The sequence below is a fragment of the Prionailurus viverrinus genome, chromosome A3, assembly GCF_022837055.1.
Source record: "Prionailurus viverrinus isolate Anna chromosome A3, UM_Priviv_1.0, whole genome shotgun sequence".
NCBI lineage: Eukaryota > Metazoa > Chordata > Mammalia > Carnivora > Felidae > Prionailurus > Prionailurus viverrinus.
In genome coordinates, this window is record NC_062563.1 from 61,196,748 (window position 1) to 61,217,996 (window position 21,249).

A 21,249-nucleotide genomic window follows, 5' to 3' on the forward strand; every position below is an offset into this window, starting at 1 on the left:
AGCCATCAGCCCAGAGCCCGACGCGGGGCTCGAACTCACGGACCGCGAGATCGTGACCTGGCTGAAGTCGGACGCTTAACCGACTGCGCCACCCAGGCGCCCCTTAATTTTAATTTTAATTTTAATTTTGAAGAAACTCCATACTATTTTCCATAGTGGCTGCACCAGTTTGTATTCTCACCAACAGTACACAAGGGTTCTTCCTCCAAATCCTCACTAGTATTTATTGTTTCTTGTGTTTTTGATTTCAGCTATTCCAACAGGTGTGAGGTAATAGTTCATGGTGATTTTTATTTGCATTTGCCTGATGATTACTGATGTTGAGCATCTTTTCATGCGTCTGTTGGTCATCTGTATGTCTTCTTTGGAGAAATTTCTATTCAGGTCCTCTGCCTATTTTAATTGGATTATTTGTTTTTTGTTGTTGAGTTGTATAAGTTCTTTATATATTTTGGATACTAACCCTTTATGGGATATGTCATTTCCAAATACCTTTTCCCATTCAGTAGGTAGTCATTTAGTTTTGTTGATTATTTTGTTTGCTTTGCAGAAGCTTTTTATTTTTATGTAGTCCCAGTAGCTTAATTTTGCTTTTTGTTTAGTTTTCCCAAAACCATTTGTTGAAGAGATTGTCTTTTTCCCATTGTATATTCTTGCCTCATTTGTCAAAGATTAATTAACTATATAATTATTGATTTATTTCTGGGTTCTCTATTCTGTTCCATTGATGTATGTGTCTATTTTGGTACTGGTACCATACTGTTTTGCTTACTATAGCTTTATAGTATATCTTGAAATATGGGGTTGTGATACTTCCAATTTTGTTCTTTTTCATAATTGCTTTGGCTATTCTTTTATGGTTCCCATAACATTTTACGATTGTTTGTTCTAGTTCTGTGGAAAATTATGTTGATATTTTGGTAGGATTGCTTTGGGTAGTATGGATATTTTAAAATATTGGTTCTTCCAGGAGAACCTGAGTGGCTCAGTCAGGCATCTGACTGGCTCAGGTCAAGATCTCGTGGTCTGTGAGTTCAAGTCCCACATCAGGCTCTGTGCAGACAGCTCAGAGCCTGGAGCCTGCTTCGGGTTCTGTGTGTGTGTGTGTGTGTGTGTGTGTGTGTGTGTGTATGTGTGTGTGTGTATGTGTGTGTATGTGTGTGTGTCTTTTTCTCTCTGCCCCTCCCCCTCTCCCTCTCTCTCTCACAAAATTAAATAAACATTAAATATATATATTGGTTCTTCCAATCTGGGATAATGGAATATGTTTCTATTGGCTTATGTCCTCTTAAATTTCTCTCATCAGTGTTTTATAGTTTTCAGAGTACAAGTATTTCACCTTCAGGGTTAATTTTATTGCTAGGCATTTTATCATTTTTGGTGTAGTTGTAAATGGCATTCTTTTCTTTTTTTAAAGTTTATTTATTTGGAGAAAGAGAGCATGAATGGAGGAGGGACAGAGAGAGAGGGAGAGAGATAGAATCCCAAGCAGGCTCCACACTGTCAGCACAGAGCCTGACATGGGGCTTGAACTCATAAACCACAAGATCATGACCTGAACCGAAATGAAGAGTCGGATGCTTAACAACTGAGTCACCCATGCACCTGTAGAATTATTTTCTTAATTTCTCTTTCTGCTACTTGGTTATTACTGTATAGAAAGTATATATATATATAGTGTCATGTCATCTGAAAATAGTCAAAGTTTTACTTCCTTACCAATTTGAATGCCTTTTATTCCTTTTTCTTGTCTCATTGCTGTGGCTAGGTCATCTAGTATTATGTTGAGTAAAAGTGGTAAGAGTGAACATCCTTGTCTTGTTCCTGATCTTAGGTGAAAAGCTCTCAGTTTTCACCATTGTGTATGATGTTAGCTGTGGGTTTTTCACATATGGCCTTTATTATGTTATATGTTCCTTCTGAACCTACTTTGTTGAGGGTTTTTATCATGATTAAATGTTGTATTTTGCCATTTGCTTTTTCTGCATCTATAAAGGTGATCCATATGTTTTTTTTTCTTTCTCTTGTAGAAGTGATATATCACATTGATTGATTTGCAAATATTGAACTACCCTTGCATCCCAGGAATAAATACCACTTGATCATGGTGAATGATTTTTTTCTATTGTATTGTTGGATTCAGTTTTCTAACACCTTGTTGCAGATTTTTGAATCCATGGTTATCAGATACATTGGCCTGGAGTATTCTTTTTGTAGTGTCTTTATTTGGTTTTGGTATCAGGGTCATGCTAGCCTCATAGAATGAATTTGGATGCTTTCGTTTTTCTATTTTTAAAAATAGTTTGAGAAGAATAGGTATTAACTCTTCCTTAAATGTTTGGTAGAATTCACCTGGGAAGCCATCTGGTCCTAGACTTTTGTTACTTGGGAGTTTTTTGATTACTGAATCAATTTCATTGCTGGTAATTGGACTCTTCAAATTTTCTATTTCTTCCTGATTCAGTTTGGTAGTTTTTATGTTTCTGGGAATGATCCATTTCTTTTAGTTTGTTGAATTTGTTGGCTTATAATTTTTCATAATATTATGTCATAATGCTTTGTATTTCTGTGGTGTCAGTTGTTATTTCTTTTTCATTTCTGATTTTATTTAGTCCTCTTTTTCTTGGTGAGTTTGACTTTCAGTTAGTTGGTTTTGGTGATCTTTCAAAGAACCAGTTCCAGGTTTCATTGCTCTATTGTTTTTTTAGTTTCTATTTCATGTATTTCTTGACTAATATTTATTTCCTTCCTTCTGGTTTAGGGAATTTTGTTTTTTCTTCTTTTTCTAGCTCCTTTATGTGTAAGGTTAGTTTGTTTATTTGAGATTTTTCTTGCTTCTTCAGGTAGGCCTGTATTGCTGTAAACTTCCCTTTTAAAACAACCTTTCTACATCCCAAAGATTTTGGACCATTTTTTTTTCATTTTCCTTTTTCTCTATGTATTTTTTTTATTTCCTCTTTAATTCCTTGGTTCACCCATTCATTTTTTGGTAACATGTTATTTAAACTCCATGTATTTGTGTTTTTTCCAGATTTTTTTCTTATGGTTGATATTTAATTTCATAGTGTTGTGGTCAGAAAACATGCATGGTAATGCTTCAATCTTTTTGAATTTGTTGAGACTTCTTTCATGGTCTCATCTGTCATCTATTCTGGAGAATGTTCCATGTGCATTTGAAGGAATGTGTATTCTACTGTTTTAGTATGGATTAATCTGAAGATATCTGTGAGGTCTATCTGGGCCGGTGTGTCATTCAAAGTCACTGTTTCCTTTTTGATTTTCTGTTTGGATGACCTATCCATTGGTTTAAGTGGGGTGTTAAAGTCCCCTACTATTACTGTTTTACTATCAATTACTTCATTTGTGTTTTTTTATGTGCTGCCTTATATGTTTGAGTGCTCCATATTGGGTGCAATAATATTTACAATTGTTATATCTTTTTGTTGGATTGTTCCCTTTGATTATGTAGTGTCCTTCTTTGCCTCTTGTTATAGTCTGTTTTAACATCTATTTTCTCTGATGTAAATATTGCTACCCTAGCTTTCTTTTCACTTCCATTTGCATAATAAATGTTTCTCCATCCCCTCCCTTTCAATTTGCAGGTGTCTTTGGATTTGAAATGAGTCTCTTGTAGGCAGCATATAGATGAGTCTTACTTTTTTTATCCATTCTGTCACCCTTTGCCCTTGATTGGAATGTTTAGCTCATTCATATTCAGAGTAATTATTGATAGGTATGTACTTATTGCCATTTTATTACTTGTTTTACGGTTGTTTATGCCATTCTTCTCTGTTCCTTTCTTCTCTTGCTCTCTTTTCTCACAGTTTGTTCAGTTTCTTCAGTGATATACTTGGATTCCTTTGTCTTTATTTTTTGCATATCTATTACTCATTTTTGTTTCATGGTTACCAATAGGTTTGTATATACCATCTTCTGTTTATAGCAGTCTACATTAAGTTGATGGTCACTTATGTTTGAACCCACTCTTTTCTCCTCTGCCCTGCAATGTTTTAGGTATTTGGTGTCATACTTCAAAATCCTTTTATTTTGTGAATCCCTGACTGATTTGTATAGGTATACTTATTTTCATTCCTTTTGTGCTTCCTACTTTTCTTACTCCTGCTTATGGTCTTTCCTTTCCCCTAAAGAGTCCTCTTTAACATTTTTTTGTAAAGCTGGTTTACTGGTCATGAATTCCTTTAACTTATTCTGGGAAACTCTTTATTTATCCTTCTATTCTCCTTCCTGGATAGAGTATTATTGGCTGAAGATTTTTTCCTTTCAGCAATTATATCATGCCACTGTCTGCAGTTTCTGCTGAAGAATCAGATAGCTTTATGGAGTCTTCCTTGTATGTAACTATTTTCTTTTCTCTTGTTGCTTTAAAAATTCTCTGTTTATCACTACTTCCTGCCATTTTAATGATTATGTGTCTTGGTGTGGAACTCCTTAGGTTGATTTTGTTGCAGGCTCTCTGTGCCTCCTGGATCTGGATTTCTGTTTCCTTCCCCAGATTTGGGAGCTTTTTAACTATTATTTCTTCAAATAAAATTTTTGCCCTCTCTTCTCTCTCTCTTCTCTTCTGGGATTCCTACGATGTGAATGTTATTATTCTTGATGGTGTCACTGAGTTCCCTAAGTCTATTTTCATTTTTTATTATTATTTTTCTCTTTCTTGTTCAGCTTAATTGCTTTTCATTTCTCTGTCCTCCAGGTCACTGATCTGTTCTTCTGGTTCCTCTAGTCTACTATTTATTTCATCTAGTACATTTTAAGTTTTATTTATTGAGTTCTTCATCTCTGATTGGTTCTTTTTTAAGTTTTCTGTTTCTTTATTGAGGGTCTTACTGAGGTCCTCCACTTTTTTCTCAAGTCCAGTAAGTATCTTTATGACCATTATTTTAAACTCTTGATCAGGCATATTGCTTATCTCTGTTTTGTGTAGGTGTTTTGCTGTGATTTTTGTCCTATTCTTCCATTTGGAACATTTTCTTGTCTCCTTATTGTGTATGTTTCTGTGTGTTAGTAAAGTCAGTTTTGTCTCCTGCTCTTGAAGAGGTCCTGTAGTGCCCTACAGTGCAGTGTCCACTGTTCACTAGAACCTGGTGCTTCAGGGGTGTCTCTTATGTGTGTTGCATGTACTCTGCTGTTGTGACTGAACCACTTTTGCCTTCAGTCCTATTGTCTGCAACGGCTCACTTTACTGTGGACAGGGGTTAGTCCCTATATGTTGTTAGTGGGCCAATTGGGGCCATCTTGGACTTACGTTGAATCAGACTAGGTGTTTGATAGAGATGCAGTAGCACCAAACTGCAGGGTGCTTTCCCTATTTTGTCCCCTGAGAAGCTTTTGTTAGTGGGTAAGGCCTGCCCTCAGACTAGATATCTGTCCCCAGCCTGTTGCTGGGGCCCTAGCTGGACTTGTGTGTTTGGTTATCTTTCCCTCTTTCCCAGGCAGGAGTCACTTGGGAGTAGTGGTGGCCCCTGCCAGGGATGCTTGCCCACTATCAGGCTTGTGGCACTGCTTTGGATCGGCTCTGGCCAAGAGTATATCAAAGTTGGCAGGACCACAGAGAAACAGGGGTCAGGGCGGGTGGTGGTAGCAAGGTTTGCATTGGAGGGGGTGGATTTTCAGAACTGCTCAAGTCAGAAGTATGGTATGATGTTAGCAGCACTGGTTTCTACAGATGTCTGTGTGCCTAGGCTGGGGGCAGGAGAGGGAAATGGTGCCCACCAGCTCCTTTGTTCCTGGAGAAGTCTCCCAAAGATCTCCATCACATGTCCTTAGATTAGTAAACAATCTCCCATATACCCCAGGTGTTTTTCAAACTGCTGCTTCAGTGCTGTATTTCTGCTGGGCCATTTGTTGCGCTGTGTCTTTGAGGGCAGGGACTCAGTTTCTTTTTGCCCTTCCAGCTCTCCCAGATCCAAGCCTGCTGATTTTTAAAGTTCCAAGGGTTAAGTCCTGCTGATTGTAAGAACTTGAAAAATTTGGCCTTTCTGGTTTTCAGAGCCAAATGTTATGGGCTTCATCTTTCCTGCATGGGCTCCCCAGTGTGAGAGTCTATTCCTCTCTCCTCTCTGCACTCACGGCATTCCTCCCTCTAACAGAGAGCCCCACAGGTCATTTAGCTTCCGATCATGTCTCTGCCCTTCCTACACTCTTCCTTGTGGCCTCTTCTCTACATTTAGCTGTGGAGAGTCCATTATGCCAATCTTTGGGTCATTTTCTGGGTTATTTACACTGATGTGTGTGTTACCTAGTTGTATCTATGGAACAAGGTGTGCTTAGGGGCTTCTTACTCCTTTATTTTCCCCAGAAGTCATAGATTGTTAGGCCTTGATAAATTAAATTTTTATAGTTCTGTAATGCCTCCTTTTTATTTCTGATAAGTTTCCTTTCTATGAAATCAGCTTTGTCTGAAATTAATATAGTTCTTCCAGCCTTCCTTTGATTAGTGTTATCTTTTTTTTGCATCTTTATATTAAAGTGAGTTTCTTATAAATAAATATATATATAGTTGGCTTTTTCCCCCCTCACCCTGATGTTCTGCATTAAAAAAAAGTGGTTTTTTTTTGAGAGAGTGAGAGCATAAGTTGGGGAGGGGCAGAGGAAGAGGGAGAGAGAGAATCTTAGGCAGGTTCCATGCCCAGTGCAGTGGAGCCTAATGCAGGCTCAATCTCATGATCATGAGATCATGACCTGAGCTGAAATCAAGAGTTGGACACTTTACTGACTGAGCAAACCAGGTGCCTCTGACATTCTGTGTTTTAGTTATGTATATGTCTATTTGCATTTAAAGTGATTATTGATATGGTTGGATTAATATTTACCATATTTGTAACTATTTTCTATTCATTGTTCTATTGTTTCTTTTTTGTATTCCACTCATTTGTTAGCCTTTATGGTTTTAATAGAGCATTTTTTTTAATAGAGCATTTTATATGATTCTGTTTTATCTCTTGTTAGCATGTCAATATAGTTCTTTTTCTTTTCTTTTCTTTTCTTTTTTTTTAAGTAGGCTTCACACCCAGCACTGAGCCCAGTGCAGGGCTTGAAATTTTGACTCTGACACCAAGACCTGAACTGAGATCAAGAGTTGGCTGTTTAACCAACTGAGTCACCCAGGCACTCCAATATAGTTCTTTTTAAAAAACTTTTTTAAGTGGTGACCATAGATTTTTAATATACACTTAGAACTAAGTCCACTTTTCAACAACACTTTACAAGTGTAGGGATAATGCAGGTATCTTGAAATAGAGTGTTTGAAAATCTTTTCTCTTATTCTTTATAACATTGCTGTCAATCATTTTATTTATTCATACGGTATAATTTTCCCATATATTGTTGCTATTATGTTGAACAAACTGTTATCTGCTAGGTCAGTTAAGAATAAGAAAAGTAAACGATTTTATTTCACTTTCGCTTATTCTTTTTCTGTTTTCTCTTCCTTAACTGACATAGATCTCAGTTCCTAACATATATCCTTTTCTTTCTCTGTGAAAATTTTCTTTTGCCATTTCTTCTAAGGCACATCTACTAGCAACAAATTCATTTTGGTTTTGTTTGCCTTAGAAGGTCTATTTTTTCTTCACTTTGGAAGAATAGCTTTTCCAGATATAGAATTCTAGGTTGGTGGGATTTTTCCTTCAATACTTTATTTATTTATTTATTTATTTATTTATTTATTTTTTATTTTTTATTTTTATTTTTTTTTAAAAGACACATTTATTCAGCGTCATGATCAGACTATTACATTTAGCAATCAACAGCATGGGTGCAAAAAAAAAAAAACCTACATTAAAACCCTTTGTTGGAATGCTTTACACTTTCCACAGAACAGAAACTAACCTGTTATACAATTAGTCACAAATACAGTCCTCGAATTTTTTGCCCATACACATGAGTATTGTCTAAAACATGTCTTCTTTGTAGCAGCTAGGCCCTGCCACCACTGTGCTTGGCTGAGTTCACAAATCTGTTGTAACCTGTAGCTTCCCTGTCACTTCTCTGGCTCTCCTCTCCTGCTAAGCTTTGTTTCTTGGCAGTAATTAAAACCTTCTGCCACTGCCATAGCTACTGCTGCTGCTGGAACCGCCATAGCCACCTCGGTTTTGTGGTTTGGCAAAGTATTGGCCTCCACCACCATAGGGGCCAGAGCTTCTGCCTCCAAAATTTCCTCCTTTCATGGGTCCAAAATTTGAAGATTGATTGTTGTAATTGCCAAAATCATTATAGCTTCCACCACCTCCAAAGTTGCTTCCATCGTTACCAAATCCGTTATAGCCATCCCCACTGCCACCATATCCACCACCACCTTGACTGCCGCCAAAGCCACCTCGCCCACTGAAGTTTCCTCCACGGCCAAAGTTGTCATTCCCACCAAAACCACCTCCACGACCACCACCGAAGTTCCCAGAACCACTTCGACCTCTTTGGCTGGAAGAAGCACTAGGCATCTCTTGCTTAGATAAAGCTTTCCTTACTTCACAGTTGTGGCCATTCACAGTATGGTATTTTTGAATGACAATCTTGTCTACAGAGTCATGGTCGTCAAAGGTCACAAAAGGAAATTATCTCTTTTTGCCACTGCCTTGGTCAGTCATGATTTCAATCACTTCAATTTTCCCATACTGTTCAAAATAATCTCTTAGATGATGTTCCTCAGTGTCTTCTTTAATGCCACCGACAAAAATCTTTTTCACAGTTAAGTGGGCACCAGGTCTTTGAGAATCTTCTCTCAAGACAGCCCTCTTTGGTTCCACAACTCTTCCATCCACCTTGTGTGGCCTTGCATTCATGGCTGCATCCACCTCTTCCACAGTAGCATAGGTGACAAACCCAAAGCCTCTGGAGCGCTTGGTGTTTGGATCTCTCATTACCACACAGTCTGTAATCGTTCCCCATTGATCAAAATGGCTCCTCAGACTCTCATTGGTTGTTTCAAAGCTCAAACCTCCAATGAAAAGCTTCCGCAGCTGTTCAGGCTCTTTGGGAAACTCTGACTTAAACATGACCACGGTGGGAGGGGAGACTTTCACGATGCTTACTCAGCGGCGTCCACAGGCAGAAAGGACCTTCAATACTTTAAATATTTTACTCCATTCTCTGCTTGTGTGCATGGTTTCTGAAGAGAAGTCCTATAATTCTTATCCATGTTCATCTATAGGTAATGTGAGTTTTTCCCTTTGGCTTCTTCAGGATTTTATCTTTGCATTTTATTTTCTTCAATGTGAATACTATATGCTTACATGTAGACTTTTTGCCACTTGGCGTTCCCTGTGTTTCCTGGATTGTTGGTTTGGTGTCATTAATTTTTGCAATTTGTTATTTATTTTTTTTAACATTTATTTATTATTGAGAGACAGACACAGAGTGTGAGCAGGGGAGGGGTAGAGAGATGGGGAGACACAGAATCTGAAGTAGGCTCCAGGCTCTGAGCTGTCAGCACAGAGCCAGATGCGGGGCTCGAACTCATGAACTGTGAGATCACGACCTGAGCTGAAGTCGGTCGCCCAACCAACTGAGCCACCCAGGCGCCCCTGTTATTATTACTTTAAATATTTCTTTTGTTCCTTTCTCTCTTATATTTCTGATAGTTTCATTATGTGTATATTATACCTTTTTAAATTGCCTTAAAATTTTGGGGGGCCCCTGGGTGGTTCAGTCAGTTGGGCATCTGACTTTGGCTCAGGTCATAATCTTGCAATTCATGAGTTCAAGCCCTGCATCAGGCTCTGCACTGACAGCTGAGAGCCTGGAGCCTGCTTCAGATTCTGTGTCTGCCTCCCTCTCTCTCTACCCTGCCCCCACTCACACTCTGTCTCTCTGTCTCTCAAAAAAACAAACAAATAAAATGTCAAAAAAAATTAAAAACAAATTGTCTTACAATTTTTGGAGATTTTCTTCCTCTTTTTCCTTTATATTTTCTCTTTGAATTTCAGTTTGGGAATTTGTATTGGATTTTCAAGCTCACCAGTTTGTTCATAAGCTGGTTCCGGTTTGATGGTGACCCCATCAAAGGCCTTCTTCATTTCTGTTACAGTGCTTTTGATTACTAGCATTTCCTTTTTTTTTTTTTTTTTTTTTAAATTTTTTTTTTCAACGTTTATTTATTTTTTTTGGGACAGAGAGAGACAGAGCATGAACGGGGGAGGGGCAGAGAGAGAGGGAGACACAGAATCGGAAACAGGCTCCAGGCTCTGAGCCATCAGCCCAGAGCCTGACGCGGGGCTCGAACTCCCGGACCGCGAGATCGTGACCTGGCTGAAGTCGGACGCTTAACCGACTGCGCCACCCAGGCGCCCCACTAGCATTTCCTTTTAAGCTCTTAAGAGTTTCCACCTCTCTGTTTACATTACCCATCTGTTCTTGTATGTTGTCCAGTTTTTCCGTTAGAGCCCACAGAATACTGATTGTAGTTATTTTATATTTCTTGTCTAATAATTTCCAAATCTCTGCATATACAAGTCTTATTCTGTTACTTTATTTGTCTTCTCAGACTATGTTTTTTGCCTTTGAGTATGTCCTGTAACTTTTTTTTGAAACCAAATATGTTGTATTGGGTAAAAGTTACTGAGGTAAATAGGTCTTTAAGAGTGAAGTTTTATGTTTATCTGTGAGTTAGGTTGTGATTACCATTTGCTGTAACTGTACATGTCAAAGCTAAATTTTTCTCTTGTTCTTTTTGTTTCTCTATTGTCTTCGGGTTCACTTAGAGACTTCTTAAATAGAGTCTGAACCTTGTAGTTCTTTCAACTGTAATCCCTTGTTATTACACAGGAAGCTTGTCGATGTGGTAGTAAGTTGTGGGTGGAGGAGAAGCATTCTATAATCCTATGATTAGGTCATAGTCTTTCAGTGGGCTTGTGTCTCTGGGATGTGACCTTCACAAGTATTTCTCAGCCTTTTTTTCTTTTCTTCTTTTTTTTAATGTTTATTTATTTTTGAGAGAGAATCAGAGTACGAGCTGGGGAAGGGCAGAGAGAGAGGGAGACACAGAATCCGAAGCAGGTTCCAGGCTCTGAGCTGTCAGCGTAGAACCCTATGTAGGGCTTGAACTCACAAACTATGAGATCATGACCTGAGCTAAAGTCAGACACTTAACTGAGCCACCCAGGTGCCCCATCCTTTTTATTTTTCTTAGGTGATATGGGAAAGCTGAAGAGTATCTGAGTTAGGTATTCCATTCCTCCACATTGATTAGGCTCTGTTCCAATCATGGTTATGCTCTGAAGAAATCATCTTCCTTGAGGGCAGACCTTTGTCAAGGAGAACAGGATGCTCTAGGATTATTTCAAAATGGCTACATTTCTCCTCACTTTGCCAAAAGCATGTGAGGGTTTTTCTCTGAAAATTTGTTGGGTTCTTAGAGATGAAAATAATGAAAATGTGGGGGCTTCCCTAAAGCTGGGACCCCAGGAGGTTTTATCTTTCAAGCTAGTCTATGCTCACTCTCCCAATAAATAGTCAGTTACTGCATGTGGCTAGCTTCAGTGTCACTTTCTGTTCCTGGTAAGCTGTGATTCTCTGTACTTACCTTTATCTGCATTTGGGAGAGTAGTGGTTTGTTCTATGTTCTTAATTCTTTGATTGATCAAAGAAGAGTTTTTCTTGTGAGATTTTCAGCTTTGTTTCATCTTGTGAGGTTGGGAGTCATGATTTCCAAGCTCTTTGCATGCTGGAACAGAAACCAAAATGCTATTTGTTTATATCTTTCGTGACTTGTTAGATTATTTTAGTGAAGTCTGTTCCTCCCCTTCTCCTTGCAATATGAAGCTTCTGATGTTTCTCAAAAGGGGCAGCCTTGGGTATGTTCACAGTTACCCTGGAATGACTATGGTTTTGGTGAGTCCTTTTTGATTATCTTGCTTCCAGACTACATTCAGCTGTTAAGCTCCATAAATTCTTGGCTGTTTGTTTTATTGTTTTCAACAGCGCCCTCAAGCATAAATTGATTCACATACTGATTCAAGTAAATTTGGGTTCCATTATAGGGATAGGTTTTTAGTTCAGTATTTGAGTTTTTCTGACCTGAGAATGCTCTTCTTAGCAGCCTCGTTCCTTGATTCTCTCTGGTAAAGTAGCTGACCTATGGTTTATTTTATATCTATAAAGAGTTTACCACTGTTCTGAATTTCTTTTCGCCATACCCTCCAAATCTTTTCACCAGACCCTTCATTCTTGAGACTGTCCTGGGCTTGAACTTCCCCACAGTCTATTAAAAATGAAGGAAATCCCAGGGCACATGGGTGGCTCAGTCAGTTAAGCGTCCAACTCTTGATTTCAGCTCAGGTCATGACTTTAGGGTTAGTGAGTTTGGGCTCTGCATCTTGGGGTTCTCTCTGGCTCCCTCTCTCTCTGCCCCTCCCCGGCTCACTCTCTCCTCTCAAAATGAATAAATAAACTTAAAAAAAGTTTTAAAAACAAATGAAGGAAGTCCCTTTGGAAGAACTTAGGAACTTCCTGTTTTATGGCCTCCCTCTCTTCACGGGCACAATCTCTGAGCCATGGCTCTCAAGCTTGTACGAAGACAGTGGTGCACTTCTCTTTGAGTGGCATGCCTACTTTAGGATCTAGGCACTTGGTAGGGATGGTGGAAAGTGTGGCTGTAGCCCCTGGTCTTATTGTCATGCATCTGCAAGTATGGAACCCCCCATTTACGAAAAACCTGTGTCAAGGAGAATCAGAGGCATAGTATTCTTACTAAGCCACAAATAAGATAGAAATGCGAGCCTGTGTGTAAAGAATGGGCATAAGAAGGGAGCCCCCATTTCCTAGAAATACTTTCCAGGAACTTAGCCTTTTAAACAAATAGCTTGAGATGGGATGAGAAAAGCTGATATCCTGTCTCTCCTGGAAAGATAGTTTAGTTCCTGACCAGGTACTGAGGGGAGAGGAAGCACTGTTCTTGGATGCATCCCATCTGTAGTGGATTTTCCTTTATTCTTAGCTGGGAGTAAGGAGGGAATAGGTCATAGTTCAGATGCTGCAGACTTTCACTGTTCCTAGTTTTAGTTAGTTTTCTTGAAAATGTTACTTCATCTACTATATGTCCTTAGGACCCTTTCTAGAACCTATTTAAAGACAAGGTAAAGTTGGTTTTTTATAATTTTCACTAATTTCTCTAGGGAGTGATTCTGCCACACTGCCATGCCAGAAGTGGAATCTTTACCTTATACAGTTGATATGTTTTAATTTTATTTTATGTGAATATAATTTTCTAATTACTCTTATGTTATTTTGTACCATTTAATTTTCAATATTTGGAGATTAAATAAATATCTTTCCAGTTATTGATTTTTCAGTCTTTTGTATTAATTGAGGCTTTGTTATGTACAATGTAATCATCTTACTGGATGTTCCATGTACACTTAAAAGGAAGGTGCATTCTTTTCTTTAGGATGAAATGTTCTATAATTGTCAATTGGGTCAAGTTTTTCAATTCTTGTCCTACTGAATCTCTATTTACTTGTTCTACCACTTATTTAGAGAAGAGTATTGACATCTCCAACTGTATTTGTGCATTTGTATTTCTTCTTTTATTTATATCATGTTAGTTCATGTATTTGAAGGTATGTTTTTGATATATATATAGATTTAGGGTTATTATTACTTCATATATATATATATATATTTTTTTTTTTTTTTAATTTTTGAGAGAGAGAGAAAGACACAGAGTATGAGCAGGGAGGGGCGGAGACAGAGAAGGAGACACAGAATCCGAAGCAGGCTCTAGACTCTGAGCTGTCAGCAGAGAGCCTGATGCGGGACTCAAACTCGTAAACCATGAGATCATGACCTGAGCTCAAGTTGGATGCTTAACTGACTGCGCCACTCAGGTGCCCCAGGGTTATTATTACTTCTTAATGAATTCATCCCTTTACCCATTATAATGTTTCCTATTCTGTAGTATAGTTTATGAAATATTAATATAACCACTTCAGCCTTCTTAAGATTATTTTTTGAATGGCATATCTCTTTCCATGCTTTTGTTTCTAATTTTTCTAGGTTTTTATGTTTAAAACATATTTCTTTAAACAGCATATGGTTGGATCTTGCTTTTTGTAGCCAATCTTACAATAGCTGTCTTTTAGTTGTAGTGTTTAGACCATTTACATTAATGTAATCATTAACATAGTTGTGTGTAAGTTTACCATGTTGTTATTTTCTATTTGTCCCATTTTTTGTTTCTTTTTTATTATTTTTCTGCCTTCTTTTTTCCCCCACATTTTGAGAAAAAAAATTGACATACATTGCTGTATAGTTTAAGGCATAGTGGTTTGATATACATGTGAAATGATTACCACAATAGGTTTAGCTAACATCCATCTTCTCATATAGATACAATAAAAAAGAAAAAAGAAAAAAATCTCTTTGTGATCAGAACTCATAGGATTTACTCTCTCAACAGCTTTTCTATGTATCAGAATTACCTATAGCCATCATGTTGTACATTATATCCCTTGTACTTATTTATCTTATAACTAGAAGTTTATACCTTTTGACCACCTTCCTTCTATTTCCCTTCCCCCTAACCTCTGTTTCTGGTAACTGTAAGTCTAATTTTTTTGTGAGTTTGTTTGTTTTTAAGTTCCATACATAAGTGAGATCACACAGTATTTGTTGTTATATGTCTGACTTAGTTCACTTAGCATAATTCTTTCAAGGTCTATCAATGTTGTTGCAAATGATAGGATTTTCTCATTTTTTAAAACATTTATTTATTTTTGAGAGAGAGAATGTATGTGTGAGTCGGGGAGGGCCAGAAAGAGGGAGACAGAAGATCGCAAGCAGGCTCCATCCGATGAGTGCAAAGCCTGACGCAGGGCTTGAACCCACAAACCATGAGATCACGACCTGAGCCGAAATCAAGAGTTGGCTACTCAACAAACTGAGCCACCCAGGTGCCCCATTTTCTCATTTTTTAAGTGGTTGAATAATATTTCTGTGTGTGGGTGTGCGTGTGTGTATATGTATGTATGTGTATTTCCTTCTTTTCCTTCTTTCTTTATCTTCCCACAGACACTTAAGGCATTTCTATATCTGCACTGTTGTGAGTAATGCTGCAGTGAACATGAAAGTACAGATATCTCTTCAAGATAGTGATTTTATTTCCTTCAGATATATACCCAGAAGTGGGATTGCTGGATTGTATGGTAGTTCTAATTTTTTGAGGAACCTCCAACTGTTTTCCATAGTGGCTGTACCAATTTACATTCCTACCAACAGTGCATGAGGGTTCCCTATATGTATATCACAACTTGTTGTGATAAGACTATGTCTTAGCTATTGTAAATAATATTGCAATAAACATGGGGGTACAGATATCTTTTTGAGTTAGTGTTTTCATTTCCTTTGGATATATATTCAGAAGTGGTATTTCTGGATTATATGGTAGTTCTATTTTTAATTTTTTCCTCCATTAAAAAAAGTTGAACTATAGTTGACACACAATGCTACATTAGTTTCGAGTGTACAACATAGTGTTTTGACAACCTGTATGTTATGTTATGCTCACCACAAGTGTAGCTACTATCTGTCACCATCCAATGCTACTACAATACCATTGACTATATTCCTTGTGCTATAACTTTTAAACCCATGACTTGTTCATTCCATAACTAGAAACTTATGCCTCCCAGATCCCATTTTGCCTAGCCCTCCATCTCCTCCTCTGCCATGACAACCGCCAGTTTGTTTTTGGTATTTATGGGGCTGTTTAAGTCTTGTTTGTTCATTTGCTATGTTTTATAGGTTCTACATGTAAGTGACATCATATGGTAATTGTCTTTTTCTGTCTGACTTATACCACTTAGCATAATACCCTTTAGGTCCATCCATGTTGCAAATGTCAAGATTGTATTCCTTCTTATGGCTGGGTAATATTCCATTGTATTTATCTACCATATCATCTTTATCCATTCATCTATTGATGAATTTGTGGATTGCTTCCATATCTTGTCTATTGTGAATAATGCTGTACTAAACGTAAGGGTGCATATGTATTTCCAAATTAGTGTTTTTCTTTTCTTTGGGTAAATACCAAATAGTTGAATTACTGGATCATTTGGCATTTCTATTTTTAATTTTTTTGAAGAAACTTCATACTGTTTCCCACAGTGGCTGTACCAATTTAAATTCCTACCAACAGTGCACGAAGGTTCCTTTTTCGTCACATCCTCAGTAACACTTGTTGTTTTGTTTTTTTATTTTTTATTTTTTTAATGTTTATTTTTGAGAGAGACAAAGTGTGAGTGGGGAAGGGGCAGAGAGAGAGAGGGAGACACAGAATCTGAAACAGGCTCTAGGCTCTGAGTTGTCAGAACAGAGCCCGCTGCGGGGCTTGAACTCGGAATGGTGAGATCATGACCTAGGCTGAAGTCGGATGCTTACTGACTGAACCACCCAGGTGCCCCTGTTGTTTTATTGTTTTATGTTTTTTTTTATTTTAGCCATTCTGACAGGTGTGAGGTGATATCTTTATGGTTTTGATTTGTATTTCCCTGATGCTTAGTGATGTGCATATTTTCATGTCTGTTGGCCATCAATATGTCTTTTTTGGAAAAAGTTCTATTCAGATTGTGCCCATTTTTTAATTGGTTTATTTGTGGGTTTTGTTATTATTGTTGTTGTTGAGTTGTATAAGTTCTTTATATATTTGGGATATTAACCCCTTATCAGATATATATATATATCTGATATATATATATATATGTGTGTGTGTGTGTGTGTGTGTGTGTATATGTATATATATCTGATATATATCTGATATCTGATATATATATATATATATGTGTGTGTGTGTGTGTGTGTGTGTGTATATGTATATATATCTTTTGAAAAAGAAAACATTTAATTGTCATTTTTTCCCCTTTTATTTCTTTTTTCTATTTTTTTACTTTACATCCAAATTAGGTAGCATATAGTACAGCAATGATTTCAGGCGTAGATTCCTTAGTGCCCCCTTACCCATTTAGCCCATCCCCCCTCCCACAACCCCACCAATAACCCTCAGTTTGTTCTCCATATTTATGGGTCTTTAATGTTTTGTCCCTCTCCTTGTTTTTATATTATTTTTGTTTCCCTTCCCTTATGTTCATCTGTTTTGTCTCTTAAAGTCCTCATATGAGTGAAGTCATATGATATTTGTCTTTCTCTGACTGGCTAATTTCACTTAGCATAATACCCTCCAATTCCATCCACGTAGTTGCAAATGGCAAGATTTCTTCCTTTTTGATTACCGAGTAATGCTCTGTTGTGTATATATACCACATTTTCTTTATCCATTCATCCATCGATGGACATTTGGGCTCTTTCCATACTTTGGCTATTGTTGATGGTGCTGCTATAAACATTGGGGTACATGTGTCCCTTCGAAACAGTACACCTGTATCCCTTGTTTAAATACCTAGTAGAGCAATTGCTGTGTTGTAGGGTAGTTCTATTTTTAGTTTTTTGAGGAACCTCCATACTGTTTTCCAGAGTGGCTACACCAATTGCATTCCCACCAGCAGTACAAAAGAGATTCTCTTTCTCCACATCCTCCCAACATCTGTTGTTGTCTGAGTTGTTAATGTTAGCCATTCTGACTGGTGTGAGGCGGTATCTCATTGTGGTTTTGATTTGTGTTTCCCTGGTAATGAGTGATATTGAGCATTTTTTCACGTGTTTGTTGGCCATCTGGATGTCTTCTTTGGAGAAGTGTTTGTTCATGTCTTTTGCCCATTTCTTCACTGGATTATTTGTTTTTGGGGCATTGCGTTTCATAAGTTCTTTATAGATTTTGGATACTAACCCTTTATCTGATATGTCGTTTGCAAATATCTTCTCCCATTCCATCGGTGGCCTTTTAGTTTTGCTGATTGCTTCCTTCGCTGTGCAGAAGCTTTTTATTTTGGTGAGGTCCCAGTAGTTCATTTTTGCTTTTGTTTCCTTTGCCTCCAGAGACATGTTGGGTAAGAAGTTGCTGTGGCTAAGGTCAAAGAGGTTTTGCCTGCTTTCTCCTCAAGGATTTTGATGGCTTCCTGTCTTACATTTAGGTCTTTCATCCATTTTAAGTTTATTTTTGGGTATGGTGTAAGAAGGTGGTCTAGGTTCATTGTTCTGCATGTCGCTGTCCAGTTTTCCCAGCATCACTTGCTGAAGAGACTGTCTTTATTCCATTAGATGTTCTTTCCTGCTTTGTCAAAAATTAGTTGGCCATATGTCTGTGGGTCTATTTATGGGTTCTCTATTATGTTCCATTGATCTGAGTGTCTGTTTTTGTGACAGTACCATACTGTCTTTATGATTATAGCTTTGCAATACAGCTTGAAGTCCGGGGGTTTTCAGTATGTATAGTATCATGTCTTCTGTAAATAGTGAAAGTTTTACTTCTTCCTTACCAACTTGGTAGCCTTTTATTTCTTTTCCTTATCTGATTGCAATAGCTAGGATTTCCAATACTGTATTGAATAAAAGTGGTGAGAGTGGACATCTTTTCTTATTTCCTATCTTAGAGAAAAGCTCCTAATTATTCACCATTGAGTATGATATTAGCTATGGGTTTGTCATATATGGTTTTATTATGTTGAGGTTTGTTACCTGTAGACCCACTTTATTGGGAGTTTTATCATGAATGGATGTTGAATTTTGTCAAATGCTTTTTCTACATATATTGAGATGATCACATGGTTTTTCTCTTTCATTTTTTTAATGTGGTGTGTCACATTGATTGATTTATGAATATTGAACCATCCTGGTGTCCCCAGAGTACGTCATAATTGATTGTTGTGAAGGAGCCTTTAACGTATTGTTGAATGTGTTTTGGTAATATTTTGTTGAAGATTTTTGTATCTGTATTTATCAGGATATTGTCCCTTAGTTTTACTTATTTATTTACTTTTGTAGTGTCTTTGGGTTTCATATGAGAGTAATGCTGGCTTTGTAAAATGTATTTGGAAGCTTACCTTCCTCTTCTACTTTTTGAAATAGTTTGATGACAATAGGTATTAACTGTTCTTTAATTGTTCAGTAGAATTCACCTGTGAAGCCATTGGTCATGGACTTTTTTTGTTGGAGTGTTCTGATTACCAATTCAGTTTTGTTAATAGTAGTTCTGTTCAGATTTTCTACTTCTTTCTGATTCAGTTTTGGAAATTGTGTATTTCTAAGAATTTAACATTTCTTCTAATTTGTGCAATTTGTTGACATGTAGTATTTTATAACAGACTTATTATCCCTTGTATTTCTGTGGTGTCAGTTGTTACTTCTCTCTTTCATGTCTTGTTATTTACTTGGGTCTCCTTTTTTTCTTGAAGAGTCGGACAAACGCTTTTCAAAATACCAGCTCTTAGTTTTATTGATCTTTTTATTGTTTTTTAGTTTCTATTTCATTCATTTGTTTTGATCTTTATTATTTCCTTCCTTCTAGTAACTTTGGGCTTTGTTTGTTCTTTTCCTAGTTCCTATAGATCAAAGGTTAGGTTGTTTATATGAAATTATTCTTGTTTCTTGAGGTAGGCCTGCATTACTGTAAATTTTCCTCTTAAAACTAATTTTCCTGTGTCCTGAAGATTTTGAACTGTTGTGCTTTCACTTTCATTTGTCTTGAGGTGTTTTAAAATCTCTTTGATTTGTTGTTGTTGTTGTTGTTGTTGACTCATTTGTTATTTAGTGGAATGTTGTTTAGCACTCACATTTTTTGTGGGTTTGTGTTTTTGTTTGGTTGGGGTTTTTTTAATTTAGTTTTTTTTTTTTTCTTGTAGTTACTTCTGGTTTCTTACCATTGCAGCCAGAAAAGATACTTGATATGTTTTCAGTCTTCTCAAATTCATTGAGAATTTTTTTTTCGTAGCCTAACGTATGATCTGTCCTTGAGAATGTTCCATGTGCATTTGAATGTGTATTCTCTTATTTTTGGATGGAATGTTCTATGTATAACTGTTAAGTTCATCTGGTCTAATATGTCATTCAAAGACCCTGCTTCCCTATTGATTTTCTCTCTTGATGATCTATCCATTGCTATAAGTGGGGTGTTCAAGTGTCTTCCTATTATCGTATTACTGTCAATCACTATCTTTATATCTGTTAATATTTGCTTTATGTATTTAGGTGTTCCAATGTTTGGTGCATAGATATTTATGGCCGTTATATCCTCTTGTTGGATTGATTCCTTAATCATTTTATAATATACTTCTTTGTCTCTTATTACAGTCCTTGTTTTAAAGTTTATTTTGTCTGATATAAATAAGGTTACCCTGGCTTTTTTTTTCCACTTCTATTTTCATGGAATATTATTTTTCCATCCCTTCACTTTCAGTCTGTATGTGTGTTTTAGGTTTGGACTGAGTATCTTACAGGCATCCTGTAGATAGGTCTTGTTTATTTATCCATGCCATCACCCTATGTCTTTTCATTGGAGCATTCAGACCATTTAGATTTAAAGTAATTATTGATAGGTATATACTTATTAGTTAATTGTTTTATTGTCGTTTTGTAGTTCTTGTCTGTTTCTTCTCTTGCTCTCTTTCCTTGTGATTGGTGTTATGCTTGACTTTCCTTTTATTTATTTTTTTCGTGTATCTATTATAGGTTTTTGGTTTGTGGTTTCCATGAGGTTCACATATAACATCGTAAGTATGTAGCAGTCTATATTAAGTTGATAGTCACTTAACTTCTAATGCATTCTAAAAGAACTTTATTTTTATTCCCTCCTTCCCTTCATATTCGTATTTTATGAATATGTTGTCATGTTTTACATATTTTTATTTTGTGAGTTTCACTGACTACCTTTTTTAGATATAATTGATTTTACTACTTTTCCCTTTTAACTTTCATACTAGCTTTGTGACTACTTTTACTGTATATTTTCTTTTACTCATGAAATTTTTTCCTTTTATAATTTTCTTGTAATTATGGGATTTTCTACTTAAATTAAGTCCCTTTATCATTTCTTGTAAGGCTGGTTTAGTGGTGGTGAACTACTTTAACTTTCATTTGTTTCAGAAATTCTTTATCTCTTCTTCAATTCTGAATGATAACCTTGCTGAGTAGAGTATTCTTGGTTGTAGGTTTTTTCTTTTCAGGACTTTGAATATACCATGCCACTCTCTTCTGGCCTGCAAAGTTTCTGCTGAAAATCAGCTGGTAGCTTTATGGGGTTTGCCTTGTATATAACTAGTTTCTTCTCTGTTACTGTTTTTAAAATTCTCTTTAGGGTGCCTGAGTGGCTCAATTGGTTGAGTGTCTGAATCTTCATTTTGGTTC

At 36.8% G+C, this 21,249-nt stretch overlaps 2 protein-coding genes across 6 annotated transcripts in view; one reads left to right on the plus strand and one right to left on the minus strand.

Annotated features, from left to right (window-relative positions):
• TSGA10 (testis specific 10) overlaps positions 1–21,249 on the plus strand; it is a 165,257-nt gene that overhangs the window by 105,451 nt on the left and 38,557 nt on the right. The gene's annotated exons all lie outside the window — the stretch shown is intronic.
• On the minus strand, positions 7,784–9,014 carry LOC125162068 (heterogeneous nuclear ribonucleoprotein A1-like). The gene is given in 1 exon segment (XM_047852604.1): positions 7,784–9,014. A coding segment is annotated over 1 exon segment (963 nt). The 3' UTR covers positions 7,784–8,051.